This window comes from Sciurus carolinensis, chromosome 5, assembly GCF_902686445.1.
Source record: "Sciurus carolinensis chromosome 5, mSciCar1.2, whole genome shotgun sequence".
In the NCBI taxonomy this organism is placed as follows: Eukaryota; Metazoa; Chordata; class Mammalia; order Rodentia; family Sciuridae; genus Sciurus; species Sciurus carolinensis.
Genome location: NC_062217.1, coordinates 4,029,458 through 4,043,417, shown reverse-complemented (window position 1 = coordinate 4,043,417; position 13,960 = coordinate 4,029,458). Strand labels below are relative to the sequence as shown.

Sequence of the window (13,960 nt, the reverse complement as noted above, 5' to 3'; positions counted from 1 at the left end):
GAAGTGCACTGCTGTGAGGATAAGGAAGGCCACCCAGCGGACCGTGGTGACGAGGACGTGCACCATCCCCCAGGCCCCCAGCTCGTCCAGGGCAGGGTCAAGGGTCAGAGCAAAGTCCACTGTGTGCTTAGAGGGGGCTGGCTCTGTTTCCAGCCCCCGGGCCTTGCAGAACCATGCAGGAAAGCCCCAGATTGCCCTGCTGGGAGTACTAGGACTGAGACACGGGAGAGGTGCCACCAAATCAGAGGACTCTACGATCCGTCAGGTTGTTGGCACATCTGCCGTCCACCACTGAGAAGGGGAGAGGGGGGAGAAACGCACCGGCTTCATCCCTCTGAAACGCAACGAGTCCCGAGTGTCTCTCCACCTCTGCACGGAGCTGCGCTCTGTCTCCCAAGGCGCCTCTCCTCTGCCACCAACCAAGGCGGCAGTGCCTTTGACCTCTCAGCCCAACTACCCAGATACGAGAAGATGTGTGTGGATAACTAAATCCCGGCAATGAGTACCATTCTGATTGACCCAAAAAACTTTGGACTTTAATTTGGGGAAATAATTCAATATCCTTTGTGAGTCTGGACATTGCACTGAGTTTCTTTGTCTAGATCTCTTGAGCTTTTTTAAATTTTAGGGACCTCTCTAGAGGCCACAGTTGGTCCATTGTAGCCCAAAGGGGAATCTGCAACTCGGGATTTGTTTAAAAGAGGGAAGTCGACCTGCCTCAAGTCTTTCTGTGGGCCATTCTGAAGGACCTGTCCTGGAAACCTTGCAAAGGACCTCTGCTGGCGCCACGGCCCCTGAAGGCTGCACCTCCCACTCCCTCTGTCCTCTCCAGAACAGGAACCTTGGCCAGGTACTGGAGCCCTGCGTTAGGAACACCCTCCTGAGACAGTGTCAGAGGAGGCTTGAGGGCCATCCTGCAGCCCGGGTGCTCACTGTGGCCCGAGTGTTCACCGGTGCCGTGCACCTGGGGGACGCAGGAGAAGTGAGGGTGTCAGCCTTGAACAACTGGGCACGCCTCTGGGAAGGCTGCAGAGGGCTGCCAAGGCCGCACAGCACGTGGAGAAGACTCGCTGAATTTAAGCCACAGTCACGGACAGGAGGTTGTCGGTTAAATGGGCTTGAGGTGAAATTCTTTTGTATCTTTTTCAAAATTTGTTCTGATTAGTTATACCTGAGAGTAGAACGCACTCGGACACACAGTATGTGAATGGAGTAGGACTTCTCAATCTTCTGGTGGTACATGATGTCGAATCACACCCGTCCTGTAGGCAGCTATGCACATGGGGTCGGAATGTCAGATGCATTCTGCTCTCCCTCCTCCCACATGCCTCTCCCCTCCCTTCCCTCTCCTCCACCCAATCCAAGTACCTCTATTCTTCCCTAGCCCGCTCCACTTATTGTGAATTAGCGTCTGCATATCAGAGAAAACATTTGGCCTTTGGTTTTGGGGAACTGGCTTATTTCACTTAGCATGATATTCTCCAGCTCTATCCATTTTCCAGCTTATGCCATCATTACATTCCTCTTTAAGGCTGAATAATAGTCCGTTGTGTATATGTACCACATTTTCTTTATCTATTCATCTATTGAAGGGCATCTAGATTGGTTCCATAGTTTAGCTATTGTGAGTTGAGCTGCTATAAACATTGATGTGGCTGCATCACTGTAGTATGCTGATTTGAAGTCCTTTGAGTATAAACCGAGGAGTGGGATAACTGGGTCAAATGGTGGTTCCATTCCAAGTTTTCTGAGGCATCTCCATACTGATTCCCATAATGGTTGCACTAAATTGCAATTCCACCAGTGATGTATGAGTGTACCTTTTTCCCCACATCTTCACCAACATTTATTGTTGCTTGTATTCTTGATAATTGCCATTCTGACTGGAGTGAGATGAAATCTTAGAGTAGTTTTGATTTGCATTTCTTAGATTGCTAGATGTTGAACATTTTTTCATATTTTTTTGATTGATTGTATGTCTTCTTCTGTGAAGTGTCTATTCAGTTCCTTAGCCCATTTATTGATTGGGTTATTTGTTTTTTTGGTGTTAAGTTCTTTGAGTTCTTTACATATTCTGGAGATTAATGATCTATCTGAGGTCCATGTGGTAGAGACTTTCTCCCATTCTGTAGACTCTTTCTTCATGTTATTGATTGTTTCCTTTGCTGAAGAAAACTTTTTAGTTTGAATCCATCCCATTTATTGATTCTTTTTTTAAAATTTTTGCACTTGTTCTAATTAGTTGTACATGACAGTAGAATGTATTCATACATTTTGGTAAAGCATACATAAACGGAGTGTAATTTCTCATTTTTCTGATTGCACTTATTGTAGGATTATTAGCTCATGTACATACATGACTGCATGACCAATGTGATCCATTTATTGATTCTTGATTTTACTTCTTGCGCTTGAGGAATCTTGTTACAGAAATCGGATACTAGGCTGACATGGGGAAGATTTGGGCTTACTTTTTCTTCTCTTAGGTGCAGGGTCTCTGTTCTAGTGCCTAAGTCTTAGACCCACTTCGAGTTGTGTTTTGTGCAGGGCAAGAGATAGGGGAATTTTGAATAACACATGAGAGTTGAATAAGCGCCCTGTGCATATGTGGTAAGTGATGGATGATGAGATCGTGAGAGGACATGATTCAGCTAAGGGGCACGGGCAGGGGGCGTTGAGACCAATGTATAAGAATCAGGAAGTATGATGGAGGGGCCACATGTAACCACTGGGCAATTTCTCTCTTTTCAGGAGAAGGAACATTATTCTTAGGTGATCACAGTCATATCAGGTGTGAACTTCAGGATGTGGGTTGGTCCGATTGCATGAGCTGCTAGCTCAACTCTCTCACCTGGGCCCTGGCTGACCTGCACGTGGTATTGTCCACACTGTCAGCTACAGAAAGCTCTTGACTTCCTCAGGGTGATCTGGGAACAAGGCATAGAACACTGGTCTGTCCATGTGCTTCCACGTGCCCAGGCTACACACATGCACACCAAGCTGTGTTCACTCCTGACCAACCCTGCCGAACCTCATCCAATTCAGAGAGGCAAACTCGCTCGGTTCAGGCTTCAGTGACGGGAGACACATCTGGAAACCGGAGGGTCTTCCTGGGTATTCAAACACTTGCCAGAGAGGCTTCAAAGTGGCTTTTGGCATTCGAATGAAACACTTTGCAAATGCTTCACAAATGTTCTTTCCGAGATAATTTAATTGGTATTCACGAAAATTCAAAACATTTCATTTTGATTAGGGAAAAATATCCCCAAAGGAAAGTGGGTGAGCAGATGCCCATAAGGAGTAATTAGAGCATCTGTCACAGCCCGTGAGTGTGACTGTGTTCCCCTATAACATAACAGTGCACATGTGTGCTTATTTTATTATATTGTTCTATATAATGTGACATGAAGAGCAATCTTCAGTCTTTTGTGGAGCAATTTAAAAATTGTGTTCGATGAAATTGTTATTGCTATTCTACGAAAATACCAGAATAAATGATGATGAGTATTTTCTGGCTCATACGCAGCACCTTCATTTTTAGGCAGGAGAGCTGGGTTAGTGCTCTGTGATGCAGAGAGGACACCCTGCTTTAACCAGAAAGGCAGGAATCTGCCAGTCAAATGAGGCAGGCTGGACCTGGTCCCAAGGCACTCAATGAACCAGGGAAGCCCGTTTTACAGCAAGAGCTGAGTTGACTTGTGCATTTTTCTTTTTGACAACTCAGGTCATGCCTTCTCTGCTGCTTTCAGAAAAGGGCTCGCTAGGCCTCACAGGACCCTGAATCATTAGACCAGGGTCATGTTCTCAGGAGGGATCTCCACACCATCCACCTGGAAGTGGTCAACCGCGTGACAGGGAGTAGTACACACGGACTTCCCAGCCACTGTGATGGGGTCGCCCCTGCATGAGGTTCCTAAACTTGGGGGGATTTTCTTCATCAGAGTCTAACGTGTTGAGCTGCAATCTGTTCTCAGGGCAGAGGCTAGGACGCCTTGTCACAGAGCTTGAATTTGCATTACAGAAAATCTCTGTGCGATTTACTTCTGCATTTGGAATTTTTATTGTAGTCTACCTTGTTTGTGCACCCTACTGCTGGTGATGTGTGAGACTTTCAGTTTTAATCCCATCATTTAATAAGGTGTAAAAATGTGGAGACTATTAGATTTAGGAATTATCCATCAAAAGACTGGCATAGTGGACCCGTGTGTCATACAAATCCCAACCAGGCTCTAAATGAGACTGTCAAGTAGTGTCTCACCTGGGGTATGTGAACGCATGTTTACTAAGCAAACGTGTGATTTTAAAAGTACTTGTCTCTGACTAAAATTATTACACTTTCATGGTTTTTTTTTTTTTTTAAGTTGGGAAATAATTCAGCCTTATTTGAAAAAAATCTGGTGGATAATAATGCTAACATTTGAAAGAAAAAAATCACGTTTTTATCAGAAATACTGTGACTAGTTAGCAGCTGTTTGTGTTTAAAAAGGAAAAGAAGATTCTTGACAATTCAAAATTGCCTTAGAAATATTATGTGTGACATTTTCAGTGAGAACAATAGTGCATTTTAATAAACCTGAAAAATAATAATATAGTGGTGCTTTATTAGTTGGTAAGTTTTCTGGCAATGAAAAACAACCCTTTCTTTCAAATGTATGGATTTAATTTTGTACTTAATGACCAATTCTTCAAAATAGATAAATTGCTAACAATATATCTTTTCCGGCTCAGCTTTTCATTGTGCTATCATTAATTCTGATATTATATTTGAAGTATAGGATTTTGAGGAGCTCCAAAATGATTGATGTGGTTGAGCTGAGTTTCTTAGGGATGGGCATGAATCAAGGCGTTTTAATCAGTGTAAAATTACCAATTTTCCCTATTTTATGAAGGAAGCAACGTTAATGGAGACAGTCTATTTCCCCTCATTAGTAATTCCCACCTTAGAGACAAGTTTTTGTTTCGTAATGTTGAAAAAAATGGAGCTGCATTTCCTTGTGGGCAGCGTAGTTCAGCCAGTGTTCAGAACACGTGTTCGTGGTTTCCACTGAGCAGGACGCGCCAGGCCTCTGTGTGGAAGCCGGGTGAACACAGGCCACACGTGTGAAGCGTGTTCTGCAAGTGCATGTCCTAGTCCCCCTCCTTTAAGGCCTCCGTGGATCTGGCGGTGTGCCCGTGGGGCCTCAGGGGCCTGCATTTCCCGTCTGTGAGTCCCAATATGCTCTGCTGGGCCATCCCAGTTCCATTTCTGATTCGGATTCTGCACGTCACCAGGTACGAGCACTTGAGGGCAGGGACGAGTCATAGGTGCTTCTTTTACCCATAACAATGGCTTGCCAGATGCTTACAGAATAAAAGAGGAAGTGAGAAGTCAAGTCTCTGGTTAGCGAGCCCTGGGAGTATGGGAAGTGACGTTTCTCCCCCAGGTACTGTGAGGGTTCTCAGCAGAGGTGGCGTAAGTCATTTATAACGGGGCTTTAGGGCTCACACCAGCCATATGATCGATGCCACATTTTCCCTCGTGTGCACCGTGCTCCTCTGAGTCTTACAGGTCTCACTCCAGAGAGTGAATGGGCGGGGCTCCTTGGCATACACCAGCCATCCCAGACGCTCCCAAGGCTGAGGCAGGAGGATCACGAGTACAAAGACAGCCTCAGCGATTCAGCGAGGCCCAGAGCAACTTAATGAATGCGACCCTATCTGTAAATAAAATATAAAAAAGGCTGGAATGTGGCCCATGGTCAAGCACCCCTGGGTTCATTCCCTGGTTAAAAACAAAAAAGGGGGGTGAATGGTGTCCCAGGACTCAGCTGTGGACACGTGTGCTGGGCAGCCTGTGCGGAGAAGGCAACCAGCAGAAACCCAAGCAGCTCGGGAAGAGGGTGGGGTGCAGACAGCATGCACGCATCCGGCTGTGCCAAGAGGGGAAGGGGGAACATCTGTGGGAAGGACCCTCGTCAGAGGACCCTGGACAGCGCCACATGCACTCCCTTAGTGAAGGTCAAGCCCGTGAAGGTCTGTTCTGATTAGGAGGATAATAGGGTAACGCATTGCATGATAGACACGGACTGGTCTCTGTCGGGTCAGTTGGAACATTACACAACATACACGGATACCTTAAAAGTAGGTTTATTTAAAGGCTGTTTGAGACAATGCATAAACTTAGGCTGTATTTTCATTCCTGAAAGGTGCTCATCATGGTGACTTGTATGACAACAACTTTAATAACTGATTGTGGGAAGAATAAATAAGTGAGGGTCGGCATTACTGGAGAAGGTTGTACACCCTCATCCTAGTTCCTGGGAAAGCCAGGTGCAGTGTGCATGAGGGTCACATGAGTTTCCTGTTAGCTTTAAGGGTGACTTTTCATTGATACCAATGATATAAACTATAATTTTCTCATGCTTTATTTCCAACCTATAGAATGAGCATGAGAAATTACACTTATGTGCTTAGATGAGGAAATGCAGGGTCCAGGAAGTCCATGCGATGCTCTGGTTAGTGGCACAACCTGGATTTGAACTGTGATGGTAGAAACTTGGATCTTGTTCTTTTAATATTAAAATGTCCAGAAGGCCATTTAGTGAGTTGTCATGACTCTTGGCCACACAGATTTGAGTTTTATAATCTTTTTTAATAGAATCACTGCTTTTTGTGTTTTACTTAGTAAGGGAATCCAAATTTATGTTTCTACTAAAAATGATATGAATGTTTGACAAATCATTCACTTTTACCTTTTCAATGGCTTCAAAATCCGAAACACGAATTCTTGACTACACTAACTTACCTTAAGAGATCATCATAATAATGTTTCAATTTGAAAAAAGAACTCACAATTTTGCATTTACAAGTACGTTAAATGTGACTTTTTTGTTTGATTAACAAGGCTATTTCCTTATATTACAAAGTAAACATGGTATTTTTATTTATTACAATAGACCTTTGAAGAACGTGTATTTCTTTCTTTTTTTTGCTGTTACATAGAGTAATTTACTTTGACATCAGCGATTTTCAGATAATATTAGAAACACAAATACTTGACAAATAGCACTACTTGAAATGACTTTTAAACTGTGTTGAGTTTTTAAAATTTAAACAATTAAAAAATTTTTTTTGGTTCTTTTTAGTTATACATGACAGCAGTAATTATACAACCATGGAATATCTTGTTCTAATTAGGACCCAGTTGTGTGAATGTACACACAGTCAGGTTCCCTATGTGTATTCATATATGTACATAGGAAAGTTATGTCAGATTCATTCCACTTTATTTCTCCTATCCCCTTTCCCTTCCCTTCATTCCCCTTTGTCTAATTCACTGAACTTCTAATCTTCCCCTCTACCCCCTTATTGTGGGTTAGTTTCCACATATCAGAAGGAACATGCAACCTTGGGTTTTTAGGGATTGGCTTATTTCACTTAGTATGATAGTCTCCAGATCCATTCATTACTGGCAAATGTCAAAGTCATTCTTCTTTCTGATTTCAATTCAGTCAGACTTCTTTCACTCCCTTAAGGTTTTACTGTTAAATTCATTGCAGCCTGCAGAATTAGCAAAATTCTAAATTTTAAAGCTATGCAGACCAAAAGCTAATTTAAGTTTTGCATTCTGCATAGATAACCAAAAAAGATGTGTTGTGAAGCATAATGCAGCTTCTTCATCTCTAGGGGCCGATCAGAGGATCTCGATTCTGAGCTGGTTATTTTGAGCTCTTGCTGTCAATTTCCTGTTCACACACAGCAACTGGTGGCAACTAAAAATAATCAGCTTTGCCACCAGCGGAGAATCTGGTCATGTTTGGCTGATGGACAGTGAGCACAAATACGATGGAGGATCCCTGGCTCGGCGGCTTACCTCCCGCCTCCTCATCAGCTTAGTTTGCTGCCATCTGAAAGCTATTGCAAAGCCATTAACAGGCAGGACGGCAGGGCCGCACTGCAGCACACCTCTGCGCGGGGCGGGCGGCAGGCTGTGGCCGCGGGTGAGCACCAATTAGAGCCGACTCTTCCCGGGATCCTGGCACCGGGAGCTTGTCAATCAAGGGTGCTACAATAGCACGTGCAGCGCGGTGGCTCAGAACCCACCCGGGAGGCTTCTGTGAACTCCAGCTGCTGAATGAGAATGAGTTCGGAGCCTTTGGCTGGATCCTGGAGCAGAGCCTTGGTTCGATAATGCATCTCGCGGTGAAGTGACACCTGAGTAAGGACTTTAAATAATGCATTCTTGGGGACAACAGTTGTAGCAGAAGAGAATGCTGGAACCCAGAGCAAGCCTCCTGCCTGGGATGGAAAGATGTCTCACTATCATTTTATCAAGTGCTGTAAGTAAGCTTGGCGATTTGCTCATGTGGTCGTTTGTCGTCTTGAAGCTTTGTTTTATGCCGATGCCAAAATTTAAGCAGGTCTTGTGGAGTACCACACCCGGATGAGTGACAGAGACTGGTGACTCTGAAAGCTATTTTACAGGCTGAATGTATTTCCTTTTAATTATCTGATTCTGAAATGATGCCATATTCATCCAATTGCTACAGTACAGATATCTTTAAAACTTTAGCTATTTTTTTTTAAATATATGGAGAGCAACAGAAAAAGGGGGGAGCAACACATAGCCTATAAAATATTTCTGGGTGTGAGCGCATATTAACAAAGTGCACAAAATGTAATTATGAATACATGCCTGAAGTCATGTAGTTATATGTTTCCACTAGAGCTTCCCTGCGGCAGCTTGCCTTTGATGCTGGCTCCTCAGCTTGATCTTCAGGGTCGCCCTTGACTGTGAACTTTTGTCCTTGGGTTGTGCACCTTGCAGTGACTCTGTACTGAGTGCTCTCCCTAATGTGCACCTGGTGAAAGATAGTTTGTCGTTAGCTTTTCTGATGGGCTCATGGGGGATTTCTTCAGCGCTTGAATGTCAGCAGGGTTTCCTGAGCTAGCTAACACCTGCATCTAGACCCCTCTGGATGGTAATGAGAAGGAAGACATATTCACAGCAAAAGTGGCTCACTAGATTTAATTTTTTTCCTCTATCGCACTTGTGAAAACTTCTGTACATTTATATCATGATCTTAAAGTGACAGATGACATTTTTAGAAAATGGTTTCCTGGTAGGATTAAGGTTTTGCTGGCAGAGGACATTGCAATGTTAAACTAGGTAACATGTTAAGGGAACACATGTTTCAAATGAATATTGAGTTTTTGTCCTAGAGGACAATGAATAATGATGAAGGAGAAAATATGTGACTTTCTCTTGTCTTTGGAGAAGAACGAATTCAGGAATTACAACTCTGTAATTACTGAAGATAAAAATGTTACTCTTTAGCTTGCCAAAAGCAGCATGCTTTTAGCTTGCTGAACAATTTTAACTCCCAAAAGAATGCAGTGGTCAGCTTGTAAGTTTGTAGATGAGCTCTTTGATGACTAAATGCTGGGAAATGCAGTGTATTTAAGCGTCACGGAGTAGTTCTTTCACCTGGTGCAGCTTGAGGTCATCACCTCGGTGGCACACACTGGACAGAGCTCCTGGCTGGTTTTCATGTCGCTTCTCATGTTTTACTGCATCGACACAATGCCATCATTTTCCTGTCTGTGCCTCTGCAGAGGAAATCCCCAAAACCCTCTGCATCATCCCCACAAGGAACCTGGGCGCTCACTTGGGAAAATGAACACACCTGGCAGGCAGCAGCCAAGGAGCAAAGCAAAACGGGACAGAGACGAGGACGTGGGAGGTGTGGGGGCTTTTGGTCATCCAGCCGGTGAGGCGACCCTTCCCCACCTCATCTTACTTTTTGGTGAGTTGGATTGTTTGAGTACAGAATTACAGGAAATTAAAAGAAGTGAGGATAGCTAACCAATAGAAGCGTTTTAGATCATTCTTAGAATTATCAGTCTGAGAGGTGAAATCTGAAGTTAATGTGGATTTAATGGAGGCACAAGGCCCTGGGTTCAATCTCCAGCACCACGGAAAAAAAAAAAAAAAAAAAAAAGGAAAGAAAGAACAAGAAAATGTTCCAAATACTTTCAAAAAGAATTTTCTGAAATTCCTGATCCTGATGAATTTATCAAATAAGCACTGCTTCCTAAAGCCTGTGAGACGGGAGGGAAGTGTGAGTCTCACCCAGCGCTGGCTCCTCCGAAGGGTGGCATTGTGTGCCAGAGCCATCCAGAAGGTGGGTTTCCCTGGGGCTGAGCCAGCTGAGGGATCCCATATCATGCTCAGAATGTGTCTCCGTAGGATCTTTTTAAATTTTTTTAAAAAATTCTTTTAGTTGTAGGGGGGACACAATACTTCTATTTTATTTTTACGTGGTGCTGAGGATTGAACCCAGGGCCTCATGCATGCCAGGCAAGCACTCTACCACTGAACCACAACCCCAGTCCTTCAGTTGGATCCTAAAGGGCGACCCTCTTACGAAGGAAAAGCCAAGACTTTGTGGTCTGAGAAGGGTTTACTGATAAGAACCACGGTGTGTGGGTTAGCCGTGGCTCCTGAGGCATGAGAGGCCCCAGCTGGCGACCTTGTCCCTGTGAAGCTAATCCACAGGAACGACCTTCACATGACCTCACCCCTACTATCTGCCTCTCTGGCTTATCACCATGTATGTCCACTTTTAAGTCAGACAGCAAAGCAGGAAATGGCTGGATTTGAGGACAGGGACAAGAACTTCTGCAGTGGGTGTTCCCAGCATCCTCTGTGGCACGTGGGACAGAGGAGGCTTTCGTGAGATGTCTGGCAACCAAAATCACTATTTACCAGGAACTTTCAGTAGCCTAGGGACATGCTCAGGATTCAGTGTTAAAACACCTGTATACCCAAAGGTCTCACGTCAATCTACCTATAGTTATTTCTGGCTTATAACTTTACATTATTTTCAGAAATCACTCTATTTTCAAAATTATTTACAATGGAGATATTTTACTTTTACAATTAGAGGAGGAAAACTTTCAGGCAGTGTAAGAGGATATTCATAGAAATAAATAGACTAGATCCTTATCATTTTCTGATTGTATGGGAATGGAGTGAATTCTGCAGGTTTGGTGTGCTTTCTATAGAAATGTAGAAGCTAAACTACAGAAATTTATTGTGGATACAGCAAAATAGCTTAAGACCACTTCTACAAAAAGACAGATGTTTCATTTATCTCCATGGCCAAGCACTGTCTTCAGGTGGCTGTGCTGTGAGAGGCCATCTCAGTCCTGTGTCTGGCCAGAGATAACATGGCCCTGGCCAGAAGGCTCAGCCGAGCACACCTAGGAATGGAAAATGGAACTCCAGGAAGCAGTGGGCTCCCAATCTATTGCCCTGCAAGACCTCGGGCTGCCCTTCTGCCTCTGTCTTAGCAAACAGGAACAGAGGTTAGCGTCCATCTGTCAGGTTGCTGCACTTGCCCCTGGGAGCAGAGCCTTGCAGCTGCTTTGCCTGACCTGTTCCTCTGCTGCTGCAGCTCTGGGGGCACCTGGGTTCAGAGCAGCACTGTTTGCAACGGGATGAAGGTTAAAGGAGAAGAAAGTGAAGGTTCTCCCGGCTGACGATTCAACTGGGGAAGCTTGATGTAGTCCATAACAAGCAGGGTCTCCTTCCTTCCCTTCTTGCCCCTCATTCTCAGGACGCTACCTCCACTCAGTGCAGGTTCGCTCTGCCTCCACGGCACCTGTTGCTCGCTGCCAACCCGCCTGCCGTGCAGCTGCTGCACGTTCACTAGGCACACACGGGTCTGCTGCTTCCTCTCTCCCCTGGAACCGGCCCTCTGCCCGTTCTCAGGCAGGGGTGACCCTGAAGCCACCAGGTCTTGCTCCCAGAGCTCCCTCAGGTGGCCCATACCTGCTGCAGGCTGAACCCAGCTTGCCCGCGCGCCTGTCCTGGATGATCTTGAAGGTCATCAGAATGTTTCCATCTTAGAGTCAGAATCCCAAGTCTCCAGCAGTGGGCACTGCTCTCCTGCATGCCTGTCGTGCCCCCTGGCAAGCACAGGGCTCCTGCCTAGAGACGCTTATCTGTCCTTCACGCCCCAGAGTGTGAAAACAAACGTCCCAGGTGCGGTGAGCACCGACTGCGCGACGTCTGTGTGCGCTCCTCCTTGCCCGCTCTCCTCCTGTGATGGCCAGTGGCCCACCTGTACCCACCAACGGCCAATATGCCCTGGAACCTGTGCCCTCTTGCCTCCCCAACGGCTTCCCTCCTTCTTCTGCTAACCCCTTTCTCTTCTGCGTCACCAGTCTCTCTTCCAACATTTCCATCAGCGTGACTAGGGGACCCGATATGCCCACCTTCACATAATCACTTGACTCCACGGGTCTCGTAGTCCCTTGAATTCCACCCGTTGCTTTGGCATCACGGTCATGCCTGGACAAGGGCCTCCACGAGTCTCCACCCACGTCTCCTGTCTCTGCCCGTGGCTTCATTCTTGCTGCCATTCACGACTCCCTGAAGCCACGTCAAACCACCTTTAGGTGGCAAGACTGGGTGCACAGGAGACCACCTGTTAGCTGACTTCCGACCTGACCCCTGCCTGTGCTCGCTGGCTCTCTGGATTTCCCTGATTTCACTGATCACATCCTCTGCCTCCATTGCTGGCTCCTTTCCTCCTTAAGGGTTGGCCTCCACACCTCCCGGCTCCGCGGACCTCATCCACTTCCGTGGCTCCCAACAACACCGTGTCTTCTTAAATACATAAGTACCACGGACCCAGATGTCCTCTTACATGCCTGCTCTTCTCCCTTAACAGTGTGGACGTCTTTTTAGACCGAAAATAATGTATCCAAGTGTTCTTTTTGGATACTTGATAACTGTGTAATATTCTATCACATTTATTAAGCCATTTGTTAAAGTGTTCTGTTTTTTTATAAATATTAAAACATTACAGGTAAGTATTTTGGCTTATATTACAAAAGGTTTGACTCACAAAAGCAGTAATGCTGAATTTTTTTTTTAAGAAAGATTTGTTTTATTGTGGTAAAATCCACAGAACGAAATTCGCCATTTAAGTTGGCTGTTTAAAATTCACCAGTTCTACATTTCACTGGAATCACAAACATTCACAAACTTATGCAGCCACCCACCTCCATTTCCAAAACATTTTCACCACCCCAAAAGCAAGCATGGTACTTCCTCAGCTGTCATTCCTCACTCCTCCCTGCCCCCAGCCCCTGGCGTCTGCTAATCTGCTTGCTGTCTTAATGGATTTACCTAAACTACCATTTAGTATAAAAGCAAGCATACAATATGTGACCTGTTCATCTAGCTCCTTTCACCTGGAATAATGCTTTTGAGCATGGCATACCATCATTTCATCCCTTTTCATGGTTGAGTATTATTCCATCCTATGTGTGTTTTGTTGACCCATTCAGCCACTGATGAACATATGGGTTGGTTCCACATTTTGGCTATTGTGAATAGCGATGCTAAGAATATTGATGTATGAGTGTTTGAATAACTGTTCTCAGTGCTTTGGCGTGTCTACCAAGGAGTGAACTCACTAGGTAACCTGGTAGTTCTATGTTCAGTTTGTGGGGAACCACCAGACTGTTTGCAAAGTGGCCACACTATTTTATATTACCACCAGAGGGGCGCAAGGGTCCTTCTCCACAGCCTCAGCAAAACGTGTTACTTCCATTTCATTTGTTTTTTTTTTTAATTTATTTTTATTGTAAACAAATGGGATACATGTTGTTTCTGTTTGTACATGGAGTAACAGCATACCATTTGCATAATCATACATTTACATAGGGTAATGATGTTTGATTCATTCCGTTATTTTTTCCTCCCCCCCCACCCCTCCCACCTCTCTTTTCCCTCTACACAGTCCCTCCTTCCTCCATCCTTACCCCCCTCCCACTCCCCATTATGTGTCATCATCCGCTTATCAGTGAGATCATTCGTCTTTTGGATTTTTGAGATTGGCTTATCTCACTTAACATGATATTCTCCAATTTCATCCATTTGCCTGCAAATGCCATAATTTCATTA

General features: G+C 44.9%; 1 protein-coding gene across 4 annotated transcripts in view; it reads left to right on the top strand.

The window, feature by feature from the left end:
* Myo16 (myosin XVI) overlaps nt 1-13,960 on the top strand; it is a 606,187-nt gene that overhangs the window by 105,410 nt on the left and 486,817 nt on the right. For 2 of the 4 annotated variants that reach the window (XM_047554577.1, XM_047554576.1), the window contains exon 1: nt 8,258-8,318. The exons of the other annotated variants lie outside the window; for them this stretch is intronic. In XM_047554577.1, coding sequence (XP_047410533.1) covers nt 8,291-8,318 — 28 coding nt within the window. In that variant the 5' untranslated portion in view covers nt 8,258-8,290. Of the gene's footprint in view, nt 1-8,257; nt 8,319-13,960 lie in introns of those variants that run through there. 4 annotated transcript variants of the gene reach the window in all.